At 42.6% G+C, this 22,127-nt stretch overlaps 1 protein-coding gene across 1 annotated transcript in view; it reads right to left on the bottom strand.

Moving 5' to 3' along the window:
- Nucleotides 1-21,799, bottom strand: part of LOC136877085 (uncharacterized) — a 48,088-nt gene extending 26,289 nt beyond the window's left edge. Inside the window, exons 1-2 of the mRNA XM_067150903.2 lie at nt 21,619-21,799; nt 12,813-13,221 (exon numbers count right to left, since the gene is read on the bottom strand). Coding sequence (XP_067007004.2) covers nt 12,821-13,221; nt 21,619-21,754 — 537 coding nt within the window. The 5' untranslated portion in view covers nt 21,755-21,799 and the 3' untranslated portion in view covers nt 12,813-12,820. The remainder of the gene's footprint in view (nt 1-12,812; nt 13,222-21,618) is intronic.
- Between the last annotated feature and the right edge of the window lie 328 nt (nt 21,800-22,127).

The raw sequence follows: 22,127 nt of genomic DNA, 5'->3' as shown, positions 1-22,127 counted from the left end.
AAAAAGTAATCTCATTTTCTCGAAATGGAAAGCTTTCTCAGCCAATCCGATTATACCATCGTTCTTAACATAACACGATGAGTATCGCTGATATTTTTATCGGTATAGTTCTGATACACGCTGTCACCAGATGGCTCCCCGGTCGCGGCACAGCGCTAGCGTTCGAAGGGGAAACTGACGGAACCATCATATGTTAGTATGTTGTCTGAGGTGCCACAGAAGCCGTGGTCGCATGACGAGTAATACTGCCAAATGAATGGAAATGAAATCTGAATTGAATCGATAATATGATCGACCGATATGAATTTTCTAAACCTTTATTATCTTAAGCCAACAACTGTGTCACTCACACATTATATAACATTTCTAGCATGAGTTCAATTGTTTCGCTTTGCTGTGTAAAGAACAACAGTACTGGTACGTGAAGTGTACGCTGTATATTTGGAATTCGACAGTGAGATGTATACTTGAAACCTATCACATACTGTCATGGAAGCATTATAGATGTAAGCTGAAAGTTTCAACGAGATTCTCGTCTACAACTCCGCATCTCACCGGAGTTAGTGTCGAGGTCACGGATAGTTGGAGCATTTGCCTTCCTCTCCTCGAGGGGCCTTCATAGCCTATACGGAGATGGCTTGCTAGTTAAGGGTATGATGCTAGCAATTTTATACGGCCATTTAACACATTAACGACGGGCTACGTTAATTACCGTAGTTTCGTATTGGTGCGCGGGCGACCGGCTACGTAAATTAACGTTTTCTCACATTGCTTCATTCTTGTGTGATTTTATCCTCTCCGCCGTTTATTAATCGATATATTTCGTGTTGTTTACAAACTAACGTCTTTGTTGATCTGAATTTAGGTGGATACATTCTTTCCTTGACTATGCTTTCGGCACAGGAAGTGTGGTTTCATAACACTCAGTACCGCATGACCGAGCGTATTGTCAGGTGTCAGCATTGCGCGCCGTAGCAAAGACAGCTTGAACGATGATGAAATATTTGGAGAATTGCATGCTGATAGATTATCTGATGTCCCTAGTGATTGCGAAAGTGTAAGTATTAGTGATTGTGAAGATTTGTGTCCGTCAACATCAAAATATACGCGCGGAATTAAAAGTGTGACATTCGGTTCAGACGAGTCTTTTGACGGCGACAATAATACGAGTGAAGATACCAGTGATAGTAGTGACAGTGAGGTTGATGGATGGACAAATAAGGATGAAAACAGATTCCTAGAACCATTTGCAGGTCATTTGAAAGTTACATGTATTTATATTTCATTCTACTTCTCTTGCCGGTCCACAGGAAAGAATGGATAGCGCGTGTCCGGACAACAATGTGTTAAGATAACAGGAGAGCTTTTGTCCTTTGAACAATAAATTCTAGATCACAATAGAATGTACCCTTGTCTAGTGCATCCGTGTATCGTGCACAGTTTTAGACATCCTGACACAAATGTGATCGCTTGATAATTCTAAGTCGTACATTTTCATAGAGGTTTCTTGGCAAGTTAATACCAAGAGTTTTATATACACTGATTCAATAAATAATGCGGACATATTTTCTGATGCTCACCAGGGGACATGCAAAGATACTGAGAACTTTACGACTTCAACCTACTCTTATTTTTGTTTTCTAAATGAAGGCAGTAAAAGCATAGGCCCGTTCAACTACTTACTATAAACATACCGAAAAATTATTACCATTCTCAACAAATAACTCCGTGGTTTACGCAGACGAACAAACATGTAAACAAAGTATTATTTGCCTTCACTTTATAGGGTCTAGTAAATGAACAGTCAAATGGTCTTTATGTTTGTTTATCTACTTACAATCAACACAAGATAAAATTATTACATTACTGAATAAATGGCACTACTATCTATATGACTATTTATTAAAATATACGACGGTACACGCAAGCATCCAAAAAAACCTATTGACCTCGATAGCTGCAGTTACATAAGTACGGCCGGTATCTAGTAATCGGGAGATAGTGGGTTCGAGCCCGACTGTCGACAGCCCATTTTCACACCAGACAAACGCTGGAGCTGTACTTCAATTAAGGCCACGGCCACTTCCTTCCCACTTCTAGCCCTTTCATGTCCCATCGTGTCCGACTCGTTGGCTGAATGGTCAGCGTGCTGGCCTTCTGTTCAGAGGGTCCCGGGTTCGATTCCCAGCCGGGTCGGGGATTTTAACCTTCATTGGTTAATTCCAATGGCCCGGGGGCTTGGTATTTGTGCTGTCCCCAACATCCCTGCAACTCACATACCACACATAACACTATCCTCCACCACAATAACACGCTGTTACCTACAAATGGCAGATGCCGCCCACCCTCATCGGAGGGTCTGCCTTACAAGGGCTGCACTCGGCTAGAAATAGCCACACGAAATTATTATTATGTCCCATCGTCGCATTAATAAGATCTGCCTGTGTCAGTGCGACGTAAAGCAAGTAAAAAAAAAAAAAAGAAGCCTATTGGGATATCGAGACAACAGCTTGAAATGCGGGTCGTTTAGTCACCTTACAACAAATAAGTGAACTTGTGTGTTTAAGAACAAGTGTACAAATACTGTTTGTCATTTTAATAATACTGCACACAAAGTCATTCGCATGGTGTATATTTTATATATGTACTATGAGTTAGACAAGAAATAGCTGATTATGAAAGACCATAGCACGGGATGACATTGACCTAATCTGAATTTGATTATTTTCTTCAAGGATTCTGTTCAATTTTTGTTTGGAATTGACGTCACCAAGTCGAGAACCAAGGTGAATAAGCTCTTGTGTTCACTCATCATACGGCGGAGACCTATTTTGTGTCGGAGTGTCATCCTCATCTAGCACGAACAAGCACTGCATCAATGCCAATTTATTTCAAGGCCCTAGACCGTTCCTAGAGGAACATTCACTCCTATGTATTGAAATGATTTGTTAATGCTAACGGTACATCATGATTTCTCCGAACAAATGCTTGCATGACGTCATTCGAGGCGGGGGAGCGAGTTCAAAGGTGTGCATCCTAGGTCAAGCAGCAGAGATGAACGCTCTCCTACTTTTAGTGTCCCGCAGTGTGTATCAACAGTACAGCATACGACTCACGACCCCAAGTACTGTATGAAGTGTGTCCGGGTTTCGATCTGGGTCGGAACTGCCTATTTGTTAATGGAAAGTCAACATTTTTAGCATCTCATACCTTAATGACATTTCGGAAGCCCTCATATAATGCATTTTACATCCACCCAATGAAACTGAATCGGCTTCAGGAACTACAATAGCTTGTAGTAGAACAATCAGAACGTAGAAACTGGTGTCCAGTGGTTGAACGTCGCTCTAACACAGATAAATCTCCCGTGACGATAGGACGGGCATGTGACATTAATTTAGGTATGAGACCTACATTTGCCTTCCGTGAAAATGGTAAAATTAAGCAATACCTTAGCCTGCAAGGTTTCTAGATAACACTCTCTGCCATCCATCCACACCTTACATCACTGTCTGCATGGTTGCAATGGTTACATTTCCGTGACACATTTTGTCGCGTCGACTGATATTAGTGGTGATTATTGTTTTAAGACGAGGTACAACTCGGCACCCATCCTCCAAATAACACTAATCAGAGAGAGAAAAAAAAGGAAGGGATCCGGCATTTAGAAAAATGAATTTGTAGGTCAAAGAAAGACAGTGGCTGCGAAGGGCGTGAAAATGAAAGACTCCTTAGCCCTCGAAACCTAATAGTAAGAGCGTCGGAAAAGAACAAGAGTTGACAAAGGAAAGTCGGATAGGACAGATGAAAGTGGGGAGTCTGGTACAAGCAAACGCAACTCCAGGACTTAGCTAAATGGTCCTGTGGTCGCCAACCCACAATTTACTCTTACGACAATCAGGGGATACCGTGGGTGTTATTATACCGCCCCTACACACAGGAGTGGTTTTGTCGCGTCACGTTACACAAATTTAATGACCTTCGGCCATAAGATATAATGATGTCAAAAGTTTGTATGGTACATTAACCTTCCAATCCACACCCTGGATCCGTTAACTATCTGGGAACTAATAACATATACTTAGCTCCAGATAGCCTCCAATTACGGCAGGAAAGCTGCTCTTGTGAAGTGGTTGTTGTTGTAGTGGTTTCTGGAGATTTCTCTACTGTACATTCCAGGACGCGATCTCTTCAGTGGTAGCCGTGTTTGGACATCAGTAAAAATTGTAATGAACTTGTAATTTGTTTGTTTTACTGTTTGTGTTTGCTTGTCTGTTTAATTGTTTGATTGTTTGTTTCTTTGTTCGTTCGTTTGTTTGGTTGGTTGGTTTTTGTTTGTCTGTCTGTTTGTTAGTTTGTTTATTTATTTGTTTGTCTGTTTAATTATTTGTTTGTTTGTTTGTTTGTTTGTTTGTTTGTTTGTTTGTTTGTTTGTTTGTTTGTTTGTTTGTTTGTTTGTTTGTTTGTTTGTTTGTTTGTTTGTTTGTTTGTTTGTTTGTTTGTTTGTTTGTTTGTTTGTTTGTTTGTTTGTTTGTTTGTATTACAGACTTCTGACTGAAGCCAGTTTAGATTTACAACAAAACAGGTATCCTAGAAAAGGTACATTAGAAAAATGAGAACGGAGGTCATTTTCCGTTGCTTTATTCACATATATCGAAGTCTGCAAAGCCCTCTAATTTGCGAACATTGAACTGTCCTACGGCTGAAAATGAAGCATTCACCAGAGGAACTAAGTGAAAAGTAGACATGCGTTACCAGCATCGGTAACACCTCACTTATTTTCAAGTCAAAGATTAAATGAAAGTCCGCCTCTGTGGTGTAGTGGTTAGCGTGATTAACTGCCACCCACTGAGGCCAGGGTTCGATTCCCAGCTCTGCTACGAAATTTGAAAAGTGGTACGAGAACTGGAACGGGGTCCACTCAGCCTCGGGAGGTTAACTGAGTAGAGATGGGTTCGATTCCTACCTCAGCCATCCTGCAAGTGGTTTTCGTTGGATTGCCACTTCTCCTCCAGGGAAATGCCGGGAAAGTACCTAACTTAAGGCCACGGCCACTTTCTTCCCTCTTCCTTGCCTGTCCCTTCCAATCTTATCATCCCTCCACAGGGTCCCTGTACAGCATAGCAGGTGAGGCCGCCTGAGCGAGGTACTGGTCATTCTCCCCAGTTGTATCCCCCGACCCAAAGTCTGAAGCTCCAGGGCACTGCCCATGAGGCGGTAGAGGTGGGATCCCTCGCTGAGTCCGAAGGAAAAACCGACCCTGAAGGGTAAACAGATTAAGAAGAAGAAGATTAGATGAAAACTGGTCAATGAAAGTAACAAATTTGAACTAGGCCGTACCAGGAGACAGCGCATTAAGAATGGCATCTTGTCAGATATTTTACTGTACTCGTAACAATGAATTCCCTATAATGTCCAGATTCATTTCTGGTTCGACGAAGCGTTTTCAGTGCAACACATGTCTTTTGGTTTAGGCTGGAGTGAATGTTTTAAGGTCATTAGCCTGCTTCAGTTGCATCCTAAAATTTAAAAGTGTCTGAGGTGCGAGCAACGCTAGTAATACAATTCAGTATGATAAACAGTTTGAACGTATGACACATAGCGTTGGTTAGCGCGCGCATTTCAGCACGTTCTTAATCAGTTAGGTGAGCAATGGGAAACTGCCTCATTCCACATTCTTATTAAGCCTCCTCAGTGATGCATAGGTTTGCTACGGCAGCTGGAGGTGGAGCCAGCGTTTGAGTAGTCTAATCTCACTCAGTGTACCAGTGCCACGCTCGCTGCCGGGACTTCTAAGGTCGCACACACAGTTGTTTTCACAGACTATTTCAGAAATTTCGCACACTTTCGCAGACACGTATTTCTTCGAAACGAACTACTTTCCAGATACACCGCATGCAGAATTCGTTCACAGATGAACGTCGCGATATTCCTTAAAAGCACTTTTACTTTCCTTACAATTGGCTTTACGTCTCACGTCTAATGATGGGATAGGAAAGGCCTAGAAGTGGAAAGAAAGTGACCGTCGCCTTTAATAAAGGTGCAGCTTCAGCATTTACCTTGAGCGAAAATGGGAAAACACAGAAAACTATATTCGGTGCTGCCGACAGTGGGGTTCGAACCCACTACCGCCTGAATGCAAGCTGAGAGCTACGCGACGCAAACCGCACAACCACTTGGTTGGGAAAATGTATTTCTGAAACACACTGTTTATGGACTAATCTTCGCCAATGATGAAACGTGTGATAGTTCTATATGCAATGTAAATAACTTAGTGAGCTTTCGAGCACATTATTCGTCATCAACTTTAGAAACGTCCCTACTCGATCCGAGTTAGACACTCTTCCCATGCATGAAAATTAGCATAAACTGAAGTTGGATGGTTCTTCCCCCATTTTTCAAACCCTTTTGTCAATCAGCATATATGATACTTGTTTAGATGTCTGAAGAGTCTGATTTCTTTCTTTCTTTCTTTCTTTCTTTCTTAATCCGTTTACCATCCAGGGTTTGGTTTTCCCCCGCAATCAGCGAGGGATCCCACCTCTTATCACCTCAAGGGCAGTGTCCTGGAGCGTGAGATATTTGGTCTTGAGATACAACTGGGTAGGAGGGCCTGTACCTTGCCCAGGTGGCCTCACCTGCTAAGCTGATCAGGGGCCTTGTGGGGGGATGGGAAGATTCGAAGGGATAGACAAGGATGAGGGAAGGAAGCAGCCGTGGCGATAAGTTAGATACCATCCCGGCATTTGCCTGGAGGAAAAGTGGGAAACCACGAGGATAGGAATAGAACGCCTCTCCACCTAGTTGACCTGCCAACGCTGACTGGACGCCGTTTCAGTCCTCGTATCAGTTTTCAAATTTCGTTGCAGAGCCGGGAATCGAACCCAGGTTGCAGGGGTGGAAGTTATTCATACTAACCACTACACCGCACAGGCGGACAAGAAACTGATTACCTAGCGAAATTACAGATTGCATGACGACGAATACTTCGATAAACTCGAAGCGCACAAAAGCAATTTAATATAATGGAATCCTCCTTTTCGGGGCTGCCTGGCCGAGGCGGTAAAGGCATGCTCGGTTCGCCCGGAAGGACGTGGGTTCGAATCCTCGTCAGGAAGTCGTAAAATTTAAGAAAGGAGATTTCCACTCCCTGAGGTGCATATGGCCCTGAGGTTCACTCAGCCTACACCAAAAATGAGTATCAGGTTAATTCCTGGGGGCAAAGGCGGCCGGGCGTAGAGCGAACCACTCTACCCCATCACGTGCCGAGGTTAACAATAGTGGAAGTCTTTACCTTCCATTCCTCCAAGGGCCTTCATGGCCAGTACGGAGGTGACTTTGTCTTTGTCTTTATAACTTTAGATAAACTCGAAACGTTATATCATCGCGTCGCATAGAAAAACCTATATATGATAAAATTTCGGCGTAGAACTCTGACTAGAAAGCTTCCGTCATCCAAGGTTCAGTATTGCATGAACTATATCAACGAATATTCATTCTAACAAAGGGGCATTCCCTACTCGTCACCACCGATTTCGCTCAAATTTATAGAACATGAAGAGCTTGGCTAGAAATGAAAGTACCCGAAGTGGGAACTCCAGATGGCCAGCGTATAGAAAATAAACATAAAAATATAAATGTTGCCGCGGCTCTCGTACCGTATAAGCCACTTACGTTAGTACACACGCCGAGCAGTTGTTGGCGTAGAGGTAAGAGCTCGAACGGGTATATTCGATGGTCGTAGGTTCGACTCCCCGTGTGGAGGCTATTTTTTGTCTGTCAATTTTTATATTATTCATTTTCCAATTAAGCAAAGAGGTGAATAATTAATTTTATTTATTTATACGCAATAGGCATAGAAAAGGTAAGAAAATTGGGATTTCATTGTCAGATTTTGTTCTACCTGCGCCAAGAATCTATTGTTTGTGTACAGCCGCCAGGAGCAACCTTCACTTGTCAGTTGAAAACGAATCTTACAGCGAAACGATTATTCTAGGTTTATGGCACATTCCCCAAGGAGGGGAGATAGCCAATAAAGGAGAAAAAAGAAGAATTTCTGTTTGAACACGTCGGGAAAGTTCGCAACTCTAAATTTTCTACAATTGTGCGCTCATTGAAAAATGACGTCCTATATGGCTTTTGCATATAAATTAATTAATTAATTATTAAAACAAATTAAAATACATGAATGATATAAAAATTGAGAACTATGAAATGTCTCCAGACTGGGAGTCAAACCCACTACCATCGAATTACCAGGCCGCGCTCTTACCTCTACGCCAACAACTGCCGGCGTAGGTACTAACGTAAGTGGCTTATACAATGCGAGATCCGCGGCAACATTTATATTTTTATTTTTATTTTCCATACGCTTGGGCATCTGGAGTTCCTACTTTGGGTACTTTCATTTCTAGCCAAGCTCTTCATATCCTATAAATTTGAGCGAAATGGTGACGAGTAGGGAATGCCCCCTTGTAAGTGATACATGTGCTGCGGGTTACGATTTCTCCCCTGAACAAAGTCACACAGCGGTATTTCGAGGCACAGGCGATGTGCTGTAGACGACATCACATTTATACGAAGCAATAACTAACTTGGACGTAGAGTAGACTTTCAGGATAATAAAACTTGCTAGACTGTCTCGACCAGTTTATCGCTTAGTAGATCAGCTGTTCTGTATCCTGTTAACAAGAGATTCGAGGGCATACCTCAGCACAGGAAAATAGTTTATCTTCTTATTAAGAAGATATATTTTCACTGAATCTGGGAGAAGGTATAGTTACTGTGAACGTAGCAGCAGTGTTTCTATTTCCAGAACAGACTCAGAATTTGCTGCGAAACCATTAAAAATTATGTTTCTGATGTCCGACTCCTCGGCTAAATCGTCAGCGTAGCTGCCTTCGGTCCAGAGAGCCTCTGGTTCGGTTGTCGGCCGGGTCGGAAATTTTAACCTTGGCCCGGGGACTGGTTGTTTGTACTGTCCCCCCTACATCCCTGTAACTCGCACACAACACTATCATAAATACATGTTCTTAATAAATGCCCTATTAATGTGTATTGTGCTTTTCATGATACGGAATGTGAAAAACTCTACCACCAGATGCACCGCCTGAACAGTTTCCAGTCTGGCCCTCTAAGATCATTTTTGTTTGGTGGAGGGGGGAAGAAAATGCTTTGTCCCCAAACACCCAACAAATACCGCAGCCACTATCCCACCGTCAGATAGCTACATAATTGTAATCATGTAGGCTGAGTGGACCTCGAACCAGCCCTCAGAATCGGCTAAAAATCTGTGACCTGGACAGGAATCGAACACGGAGCCTCCTGGTAAGAGGTACGCATGCCATCTTCTATACTGCGGGGCCGTTATGATAATTTTAAACATTTTAATGTACAGCGAAATACTGTATGCCAATATCAAACATAACACAATAGTCAGTTTTATCCCCACTTCCATACCCCTTCATCATCCCACGGGCTTGGCGGTCGCTCTTTAGTGGTTACAGGACATAGTGAGGGCAAATTACTTGGTGTATGCACATTTTGTATAGCGTTAAGGACCTCATTTGAAGGCAATGCGACATGTATTTAAATCGCAATTAATTAAAGACTGATTGAGAATGGTTTATACTCAATTAGCTATAATGAAATACTAGTACAGACACCAGATCCATGAAGGTTAAATGAGATGAGCTTTTAAGTGCAGAAACATCTGCTTTCATTAAATGAAAAGTGACAATGACATGACATTGAACTTGACCTTAGTAGCCACTACTGTGGACGAGGTATAAGTATCAAATCACAAGGAACTGGTTCTGGATGTTCTATAAAAGAATATTCCTTCGCCGGAGGCAATTTATTCACAACACGCAAATCCGAAGGTGGTTACCATCTTACTGTACAGTATGTTAGTGATCACTGCCAGGTCTGTGATGCATACACAAAATCTAGAGACGCACGGATGTTGCAATATTCATAATAATTTTCCATTAACAAATAATGAGGAAGAATACCAGCTAACAGTGGATCCAAACTATTTCTGGGTGACGTGAGTTCTTAATTAGTTTTGTGGACCGAATACTGAATGTGTCAGCAGAAATCATTTACATGCCTACATCACACGATATGGAATGCCCAATTTACTGGCTTTTGTTTTATAGTGCAATATTTCACATAGAATTATTTGCTGACACAGCAACGATATTTTTTATGCTAAATGATACTTTTTATTTAGTGTATATATATGCTATTAACATAATCTCTTATTATATATGCAGATGTAATTATGGTTGAATTATATACACTGATTAATTGACCCCGGAATACAAACTTGCTGAAGTTAATAATGTAATTTCGTATGGCTATTTCTAGCCGTGTGCAGCCCTTGTAGGTTTATTATTATGGTGGAGGATAGTGTAATGTGTGGTGTGTGAGTTGCAGAGATGTTAGGGACAGCACAAAAACCCATCCCCCGGGCCACTGGCATTAACCAATGAAGGTTAAAATACCCGATCCGGCCGGGAATCGAAGCCGGAACCCTCTGAACCGAAGGCCAGTACGCTGACCATTCAGCCAACGAGTCGGAAGTGAGTAACAAGTATAGTCCATCCTGAAGAACGGTTATACTATTAGCTTAGCATAAACATTAGGGGAACGGCCCATCATAACGCCTACAATTAATGTTACTCTCACTACAATACGGAATACCAGGCTAATCGTCACTTTTAACCAAATTAGTTACATTCTAACGTATTACCACATAAAACACCAGTGTCAACGATGAGCAACTGAACTTGAGATGGCTTCCGTTGCGACAAAATGGCACTGTGGTAGGCGTGGAACATGACTGCAATGTCGTCTGACCTCATACTGGTCGCGTGAGCAAAAGGTGAGCACAGGATGGTGAGGACACTAGATTGCGGCCAGACTCTCGGAGACATGCGTATGGGCTATTCCATCTCAGATGTCGTGCAAGCAATAGGCCTTCCATAGATCAACATTTCGAAAGTATACCACGTGGGCAAAAGCACCATCGCCAGGGTCCACTGCCATGGTGTACCAACGTATTGTTGACAGGGTTCACCGCCGACTGACTTGGATGGTAAGTGTGGAAAGATAGCTTACGGAGCAACTGGTTACTCGCGGACTCAATACTGGAAAAACAATGATGTGTCAGCAACTTTACCGTCCACGACCACCTCCTCGCAATGAGGTAGAGAAGGCACCGCTCCACTTGGCTACCACTGCTCACCACACGTCACAAAGAACGACATTGATACAGGACCATCACCATTGAACTCTAAAAGCACAGAAAAAGAGTGTCCGGACAAATGAGTCGTGGTAGCAATTTGTACTCCCCGATGGCAGGGTAAAAATGCGTTTCCAAGCACGCTAGGTTATGGATTCTGTTGTCAACAGGTTACAGTTCAGGTGGGAGGTGGTTGTATTCGGGTATGAGGACTGTTCCCGTGGGATGGAATGGGACCGCTGGTATGTCCGACTATGATACGATACAGGAACCTGTTGTCAGATCACGTTCACACATTTCTTCACCTCCTACATACTGCAGTACATTAAGACAATGCTCCGAATTGCTGTTGATTGGTTCAGTGAACACTATCGATATGAGGACGCTTGCCTGGCCCCTAAGGTCGCCAGACCTCAATCTTTTTGATCCCTTCTAGGATGGCCTGGAGAGAAATTTGCGCGTCGTTCGCACAGCCCCAAACAATCTATGTGCATTGCAGGAGGCTAGGCAGTGGTCATAGAATAGACTTTCCACACTTCGGGTATCTTGTAGAGTAGCTGTGATGCCGCACTGCCATCATCTGGGTGAAAGGGGTTGCTACACACAGCTAGCCAAGTATCTCTCATTCAATTGCTCATCACTAGAAACCGCATGTTGAGGCATTTATACTGTAGGTTAGAATAACCGAGCTCGATAGCTGCGGCCAGTATCCAGTATTCGTGTGATAGTGGTTTCGAATCCCACTATAGGCAGCCCTGCAGATGGTTGTCCGTGGTTTTCGATTTTCACACCAGGTAAATGAACCTTAATTAAGGTCACATCCACTTCCTTCCAATTATTAGCCCTTTCCTGTCCCATCGTCGCCATAAGACCTGTCTGTGTTGGTGCGACGTAAAGCAGCTTGCAAAAAAAGAATGCGAACTTACTGAAAGGAGAAACAGGTATATTCTAGCCTGGACAACAGTTCTGCTATGAGATTTGCATCAATATTAGGGGCCCGGCCTGCTAGAACCCCTAGAAGTTATGTTACTCTTAATACATTGCGGAAGATTGGGCTAGACGATAACTCTTGCCAGCCAATTTTAGTGCCTAAACTTCTGACCTCCACTCATCACTGTGGACTCAGCAAGTAGTTTCCAGAAGGCTGTCTCCAACATGGGATTGTAAATAGTACAAGGGACCTGCAACCTGTTGTCGGCACAATTACTTTTATGTGTTTATCTCAGGAATATCGAATATTTCAAAATATTCTTTGTATCAGTCAAGTAACAGGGCAGTTGAATAGCACAGGGCGCACAAGAGATACGTTGGTAAAGACCAGGGTAATTCAAATGAAGATGAGATCAATACTCCAACTATTTTCATCCAAAGTGAATGACCCCCAACAGAAACAATATATTGAAGAATACAGAAATAAATGCCATAATAAGCCAAAATACTTCTTATTCATGCTCATATCTACTCTAAGATTTACTGGAAATTTAACTTAACAGATACGTAATCTGAGTAGTTATGCTAAAATACTATCTAATTTTCTCAATGAAGGTGAAGAATGAACACTCACCTGTGTCACTACCTGCGTACAGGTTTGTGCGCGCTGTAGGCGATGGCGTGTCCAACAGGGGACGAGTGAGAGCCGTACTCGCCGTGACCGCCGTACCCTGACGAGTCAAAACTGCCGCCTCCCGCGCTGTAGCCGCCCCCAATGACACCGTGGCCTCCAGACCAGCCGCTATGGATGGGAATGGCCTCGTGAACCTCGTGGTGGGGATGATGCTGCTGCTGCTGGGACAGAAGCTTCTTAATGCCGATGAAGGCAGAGATGGCTATCGATATCAAACTGGCCAGGATGGCCTTCTTGGCGATCAGAGCGATAGTCAGGTATCCAAGTGCGATCAGAGCTGCTATCTTCACTTTGGCGCCGATCAGGATTGGCAGCAACGTCTTCAACAGCTTCTTCTTCTTCCCACGTCCTAAAAAATAGTTCGGGACCAATCAAGGCTCTGTTTTTAAAACAAGATTTTAGCTTTATTGGCCACCTGATGAAGACATAAGAGGTTCTGTGGCTGCTGATGGACACCCTGTCATGAACCATTTAATATCCCAAGAGGATCTGTGGCTGCTGATGGACACCCTGTCATGAACCAGTTAATGTCCCAAGAGGATCTGTGGCTGCTGATGAACACCCTGTCATGAACCAGTTAATGTCCCAAGAGGATCTGTGGCTGCTGATGGACACCCTGTCATGAACCAGTTAATGTCCCAAGAGAATCTGTGGCTGCTGATGGACACCCTGTCATGAACCAGTTAATGTCCCAAGAGAATCTGTGGCTGCTGATGGACACCCTGTCATGAACTATTTAATGTCCCAATAGGATATTTGGCTGCTGATGGACACCCTGTCATGAACCAGTTAATGTCCCAAGAGGATCTCTGGCTGCTGATGGACACCCTGTCATGAACCAGTTAATGTCCCAAGAGGATCTGTGGCTGCTGATGGACACCCTGTCATGAAACAGTTAATGTCCCAAGAGGATCTGTGGCTGCTGATGGACACCCTGTCATGAACCAGTTAATGTCCCAAGAGGATCTCTGGCTGCTGATGGACACCCTGTCATGAACCAGTTAATGTCCCAAGAGGATCTGTGGCCTCTGATGGACACCCTGTCATGAACCAGTTAATGTCCCAAGATAATTTGTGGCTGCTGATGGACACCCTGTCATGAACCAGTTAATGTCCCAAGAGGATCTGTGGCTGCTGATGGACACCCTGTCATGAACCAGTTAATGTCCCAAGAGGATCTGTGGCTGCTGATGGACACCCTGTCATGAACCAGTTAATGTCCCAGGAGTATCTGTGGCTGCTGATGGACACCCTGTCATGAACCAGTTAATGTCCCAAGAGGATCTGTGGCCTCTGATGGACACCCTGTCACGAACCAGTTAATGTCCCAGGAGTATCTGTGGCTGCTGATGGACACCCTGTCATGAACCAGTTAATGTCCCAAGAGAATCTGTGGCTGCTGATGGACACCCTGTCATGAAACAGTTAATGTCCCAAGAGAATCTGTGGCTACTGATGGACACCCTGTCATGAACCAGTTAATGTCCCAAGAGAATCTGTGGCTGCTGATGGACACCCTGTCATGAAACAGTTAATGTCCCAGGAGGATCTGTGGCTGCTGATGGACACCCTGTCATGAAACAGTTAATGTCCCAGGAGGATCTGTGGCTGCTGATGGACACTCTTTCATGAACCAGTTAATGTCCCAAGATAATTTGTGGCTACTGATGGACACACTGTCATGAACCAGTAAATGCCTCATAAGATATCCTGGATTATATCCCAGCACTCAAATAGTTCGTTATGCAGCAGCCACGGAATGTGAAGAGTGACATGTTTACGGCCTCACCTGCGGCTCGGACGGAGTATCGAAAGCAGTAACGTAAATTTATCACTTTAGTGGCTGGTACATACAGTGGGACCTACTTTATTTCATACTATGGTGAAGTTACTTATTTTAAATTAAATATAAAAATTATTCCTGAATAAGTTACGATGGCAGAAATAAGGTCATAAAATGCAGACTAGCCAAAGCAAGGAAGGTCTTTCTTAAGAAAAGAAATTTGCTCACTTCAAACATTGATTAAGAAATTAGAAAGATGTTTTTGAAGACTTTTCATGTGAAGCGTGGCATTGTATGGAAGTGAAGAACAGACGGCAACCAGCTCAGAAAGAAGCTTTTGAAATGTGGTAATACAGAAAAATGCTGAAGGTGAGATGGGTAGATCGAAGAACGAACGAAGAGATACCGAATCGTATTGGTGAGAGGAGATCTAGTTTTGCGGGTTGCATAACACTGTACTCTAAGGGGGCTGGTGGATTAGTCTGTGTATTCATGAAAAGCGTGATTCGTTACGTTCCCAAGACAGTAGTTCGATGTACAAATAAGATAACCTTGCGGCTCTGGTTCGTGGCAGGTTAGAGAACTACTACTCCCCGAAGCGATGTCAAAGAAATACTGTAACATTATTATTTTCAAATTCAACTTTTCGAATTAATATTTATTATCAAAGGAGCTTATTTTGACAATCGTGTTGTAGTGAGAATTGATATTAAAATGAGTTATTGGTTCAAAGTAGTTACAGTAGTTGGACAAGGCTGGAATGTTTCACCCTTGCTGTTATACTAAACATGGATCATTAACCGAAAGATACAAACGGAGGAAGTACAAGTCTAAAACAGGAGGATTTCTCTACGGTTTTACAACGTGTATTCTCCCAGGATGGTCGAATAATACGCGAAATTGAATCCAGTTGCAGCAAACCTAATACAGGGAGCTCGCAGTTACGGTCAACGCTATTCAGTAAGAAAGAATTGAGTTATCCCACTAACCTGTCTATTTCCTGACCAACTTTACTGTATTACAGTGGATTCTCGGTGGATTCGGAATATCTTCGTCATAAGTTAGAAGTAACAGATAAGAAAGTAGTGAGAGTGAGTTATAGTACAAACAGGAGGGAACAATGGGAGGAGTGTTCTCGGAATGAGGAAATAAAGTTAGGAATAAACTCGATGTGCGTATAAACTAGCGTCTCTGGACTGGTCATGTGAGGCCAACGTGGAAGGAATAATGGGCTCAGTCATGGAGGGTAAAATAAGAAGAGGATGACCAGACCGTTAGTGGTAGAGATACGGAATTAAACGAGGCCACAGAGCTATTTGCATATAGAGAATTGTGGAGGTGTTTAGTTCGTTCACAGAGACTTGCAGACAAATCGCTGAAAGCCGTAAGAGTCTAAAATACAAAATCGAAGTGTAGCCTGGAGAACGGCTAATAACCAAACCGCATGACTCAACAGCACCGAAGGGTGATGGCCTACCAAGCGACCGCTGCTCAGCCCGAAGGCCTGCAGATTATGAGGTGTCGTGTGATCTGCACGATGAATCCTCTCGGCCGTTATTCATGGCTTTCGAGACCGGGGCCGCCATCGCACCGTCAGATAACTCTTCAATTCTAATGACGTAGGCTGAGTGGACCTCGAACCAGTCCTCAGGTACAGGTAAAAGTCCCTGACTTGACGGGGAATCAAACACGGGGCCTCCGGGTAATAGGTAGGCTTGCTACCCCTACACAGCGGGACTAGCCCTAATAAATACATACTTCCCAAAATTACCGGTTCCTGTATTGTACAAAGTGAAATGTTTTCACTTTTGATTGTCAGTGACTACAAAACGAACTCGGCAGAGTTGTGAGATGGACAGCAGACAGAGGTATGATGACAAACAGAATGGCAAGTCCAGTTGTAACTTCCACCAAGAGGAGAAGTCCTGAAATGAAAATCTACAGCCTGTTTCCAGTAATTCGACCGGGTCAGGAATGGAATGAATGAAGCCCCCCATCTAGCGGCGAGGATAGTAAATTGTGCCGGCTGCCGAAGCCAGTCACACTCCTCTGGGGCAATGATAATGACTGACAGATGAAACGAAATGTTAGTGGAGGGTATTGCTGGAATGAAAGATGACATGGAAAAGCGGAGTACCGGGAGAAAAACCTGTTCCGCCTCCACTTTGTCCAGCACAAATATTACATGGAATGACCTGGATTTGAACCACGGTATCCGGCGCGCTGCCACCGGAGCCACGGAGGCTGAAGGAGAGAAGTCCTGTCAGTTTTAATTATTGTTCTAATGGGGTTAAAGTACCTCATGGGGATCACTGTAAGTACTCAGGAGTAATCAGATAAACGAGGTAGTATTTAAACATTACAGATCTCATTTGGTTATGAGGGTATTTATAGGTTGTAGTAATAATTTAAAGGAGATTACACGACTTTGGAAACAACCTAACGAGAATGTGGTTCGAGAGTATGGGACCCACATCACGATTACTTAATTCACCGGGTGAGTTGGCCGTGCACAGCTGTAAGCTTGCATCCAGGAGATAGGGGGGGTCAAACCCCACTATCAGCAACCCTAAAATGGTTTTCTGTGGTGTCCGATTTTCACACCAGGCAAATGCACAGATTGTATCTCAATTAAAGCCACGGCCTCTTGCTTCCCACATTTAGGCTTTTCCTATCCCATCGTCGCCATAAGACCTATCTGTGTCGGTGCGACGAAAATCAAATTGTAATTATATACAATATTCACCTAACTAACCCCATGGCACTACAGCCCTGAAGGGCCTTGGCCTACCAAGCGACCGCTGCTCAGCCCGAAGGCCTGCATATTACGAGGTGCCGTGTGGTTATCACGACGAATCCTCTCGGCCGTTATCTTTGGCTTTCTTAGTTCGAGAACGGGAACGGATTTAAAGGAAATCAGCTCGATTTGTTCTTGGTGATTTGAGACAAAAGAGTAGTGTTACGAAAATTTTACAAAGTTTGATATGCGAACTACTTGACTAAGCGAGATGTTCCGAGTTGTCAGTGCAGAAATGGCGTTCAACGATATTAATAGATGAATAACCTTGAGTGGAGCTTTTGAAGGTAGGAAAGATCATAATATGAAGGTAAAAGAGTACAAATAGTAGGTTAGAACCCCACTGTCGGCAGCCCTGAAAATGGTTTTCCGTGGTTTCACATTTTCACACTAGGCAAATGCTGGGGCTGTACCTTAATTAAGGCCACGGCCGCTTCCTTCCCACTCCTAGCCCTTTCCTGTCCCATCGTCGCCATAAGACCTATCTATGTCGGTGTAACGTAAAGCAAGTAGCAAGAAAAAGAAAAAGAGTACAAATTGGGAAAAATATTCATTTGTAAGAAGAATAATTAGCGAATGGAATAATTTATCAAGGAAAATGTTCAATAAATCTCCAAGTTGTTTGAAAATATTCTTAAAATGTGTAAGAAAATCTAGGTAAATAAATAATTGATAGGGAATCAACTACCTGGGTGACAGTCCTAAATGAAGATCAACGATAACTGATTGATGATTGATGTACATTTCCCATAATTATGGGCTGCTGCATTCAACGAAGAGTAATGTTTCCACATAAAGTATAAACATGAATGAAAATTGTCTCTTAGTATATGGATATCTGTTACTTAGGTCCCTACAACCTGTTTTGCAGTCATTGACCGGGTCAGGGATGGAATGAATGAAGCAGATATAGGCTATTAGTACGGTGGGGTCGCCACTCCCAAAGTGATTTATTAATGACTGATCGATGCTATGAAATGAGAATGGAGAGTGTTGCTGGAATGAAAGATGACAGGGAAAACCGGAGTACCCGGAGAAAAACCTTTCCCGCCTCCGCTTTGTCCAGCACAAATCTCACATGGAGGGTCTGGGATTTGAACCACGGTATCCAGCGGTGAGAGGCCGACGCGCTGCCGTCTGAGCCACGGAGGCTACACATTGATAAAGATATAGGATACAAAACATGAAGATATTACAACACTTGACTAGTTAGGTAGTGCACTTATGAACAAGAATAAATGGAGAAGCAGCTGGAAGAAAACAATTAAAGAAATTACAGGTCTGAAGAGAGCGAGAGTTTATGGGTGGAGGTCGGACAAGAGAGTAAATGGAAGTAACGGCAGACTCATCACTCTTGTGATTTGTATTGCACGTAAAACGGAAGTCGCGTTGCTACTATTTCGATAAAAGCTCATGTTAAATACAACCTTTCTTCCTTATTTGCTGTAGAGAGCTGATAGAATCATCTGTTCGTATGATTTCTTAAAGGAACCTTCTTTTCGGGAGTAAAGGCCCGACCAGGTACATGTTAACACCATTGCGGTTATTCACTGTGCTGCTTGTTAAGAATAAAAGGAATCTTACGCTACATAATGGTCAGTGATGGTTAGCGTACTGGCCTCCGATTCAGAGGGCCTGTGGTTTGATTACCGACGGGGTCTTGAATTTTAACTGAGTATGATTTTAATTATCTGACTCTGGAACTGAGTGTTTGTATTCGTATTAATACAGTTTACACTAAACACGATAGAAACTCGCCATAGTGCATGCATCGTTCCATGTAGGGTTGGTGCCAGTAAGGGCATCCAGCGGTAGAACTGGGACAATTCACACCCTTTGCCGACCCAAATAAGTTGATAAATAGGCCACGAAGAATAATAATAAGAAAAAGCCCTAAAGCACACGCCAAATAGGGATGGTTCGTTTCAGAGGCTGCACAACAGAAGCCCATTGGAATGATCTCGCATGAAGTTGATTAATACACAGAACATAGGAGTAAAAAAGTTCTGTAATTTTAGGTATCATATCGACCAGAACTTGAACTCCATTATATGAATAGGATTTTTAAAATTAAAAAAAATATTCTAGTAATAATATTAGTTATGTTATAGGATTAATCATACGACAAATGAAAACAACAGAACAATGGAAAACAAGCAGTAATAAGGAAATATAATACACCAGAACATGGAAAATATTACATAAACAATAAGAAAAGTGATTTGCTAATTTTTGGCCATATCTATAGAATGGATGATAACAGATTGACAAAGCATGAATACCCTTGGAAGAAAAATCAACAACGCGCTGGATACAAGAGGTTAAGAATTTTAGAAAGAAATAAAATACTACGAGAAGAGGAAACCATGGAAAGAGAGGTTTTAAAACGGAAAGAATGAACAGGAAACCCGATCCAAAGTGGTTGAGGAGCGAAGAAGAAAGCACAGTGCAATGATGAAGGAATACAAGAAAGAACGGAACAGGAAACACCAAGGAAGGATGAATTGAAATTGCCTCACAGTAAAGAGCAAAAAGAACGATGTTATTGGTTTTACGTCGCACTAAATACTTTCGATGGTTTTAGGAGATGCCGAGTTGCAGCAGTTTTGTCCCGTAAGAGTTCTTTTAGGTGGCAGTAAATCTACCGACACGAGGATGACGTATTTGAGCACCTTTAAATACCACCGGACTGACCCAGGATGGGACCTGCCAAGTTGGGTCAGAAGACTAGAGCACTACCACCCGTGTCACTCATGGAAAAAATTATAGCATAGCACTGTTGTTACGATATTGGAAAAACAGTTCCCTTATTTAAATACTCAAATTTACAAACCACGGAAAAGCGTTCACATTTTGCCAATTGGCATCTCATAAATCCTCGTCACATATTAGCGAGATACAATAGAAGTTACACGATACGGAGAGTACACTCAAAAGTCAAAAAGAAATACATTTTTATCAAATTTAATCAGCCCAGTAATGATGCTGCGTGTCTCCAAAATAATTATTTGTTTTGTTTACAATCTGTAGAAAATATAATTTATAATGGTTTGATAGATAACTTCAACTAAATTGTGTCTGTAATGTATCTTCCAGACAGAATTTATCAATTTTAGCTATTGCTTAAGTTAATGTCGTTGAATTTGGATACATTTGCTTACAAAAACTTCCCTACCTCAGCTAAAAGTTGCTACAATGAACAATGCAAAACGAGTCAATGAAATTTATAATTTCGGCTTCAAATGATGATTTTGTTGATTCTTCTTCTTATAATATCATTAAAGCCTAAGCAACGATTTGTATGCAATGAAACTGAACCTCGTAAAACTAGTAAAGATATAGTTAACAGTTCTGACCGGGCGAGTTGGCCGTGCGCGTAGAGGCGCGCGGCTGCGAGCTTGCATCCGGGAGATAGTAGGTTCGAATCCCACTATCGGCAGCCCTGAAGATGTTTTCCGTGGTTTCCCATTTTCACACCAGGAAAATGCTGGGGCTGTACCTTAATTAAGGTCACGGCCGCTTCCTTCAAACTCCTAGGCCTTTCCTATCCCATCGTCGCCATAAGACCTATCTGTGTCGGTGCGACGTAAAGCCCCTAGCAAAAAAAAACTGTTCTGAAATATCTAACTTATTTTCTGGAATATCTTCAAAGTATAATAATAAGAAAATATCTAGACTGTTTATCATTTAAAACATGTAAATACTCTCGAGACTTTTCTTGTATAATGGAAGATCTGAATTGTCCTTTCACAGAGTGTGACAGCGTTCGCTTCGGCTGTATTACAAGTATGGAAATTATAATTGATAGTTAATGAAATGAAATGGCGTATGGCTTTTAGTGCTGGGATGTGTCCGAGGACTTCGGCTCGCCAAGTGCAGGTCTTTTGATTTGACGCACGTAGACGACCTGCGCGTCGTGATGAGGATGAAATTATGATGAAGACGACACATACAGCCAGTCCCCGTGCCAGGGGAATTAACCAATTATGCCGGTAATCGAACCCGGGACCTCTGTGACCAAAGGCCAGCACCCTAACCATTTAGCCATGCAGCCGAACATTGATAGTTAATATAAACACAAGTTAAAAATATATCACAGTGACATCTTAAGAACATCATATTAGTTAGTAGAATGGTTAGTCAATTATTTATTTTCAAAAACTTACCTTCAGTCAAGAATTCCGTGATCCTTTTACGAACATCGGAAGGTATACTATCGATGGCCGCCCTAGCAGTAGATTTGAGTTCAGTTACCACCGGAGACAAGTTAAACTTGAGGCTACGCCCTTCAAAGAATGACATTGCCTTCTCTACAGTGAACGATTCTAAAGCATTTTCCCTCTCTTCTACGTCATTCGATTCTAATAACCGTTGTTCTGTCGCTGAATTTTCAGAAGATCTTCCAGCAGAATCAGAATCTGGTTTCTCCTTCGTTAATGAAAATCCTCCGAATAATTCAATATCCTCTTGATTGAAGAAAGATTTCACTCCTCTATAAATATGCATCTGTACGCAAGAGATGGAATCCTTTTTGAAACACTCTTGTATGCCCCCATTTTCGGAGGTAGACGTCGGTGTATTACTGTTTACTTCTTCTGTACGAATTGAAACGACACAGAAAAGTAATAGCAAAAGGTATGATTTTATTTTAACCATTGCTATGCTACAAGTTGAG

This window comes from Anabrus simplex, chromosome 7 (assembly GCF_040414725.1).
Source record: "Anabrus simplex isolate iqAnaSimp1 chromosome 7, ASM4041472v1, whole genome shotgun sequence".
NCBI classification, from domain to species: Eukaryota; Metazoa; Arthropoda; class Insecta; order Orthoptera; family Tettigoniidae; genus Anabrus; species Anabrus simplex.
Note: the sequence above shows the minus strand (reverse complement) of the source record. Positions and strands in the feature narration are given on the sequence as shown.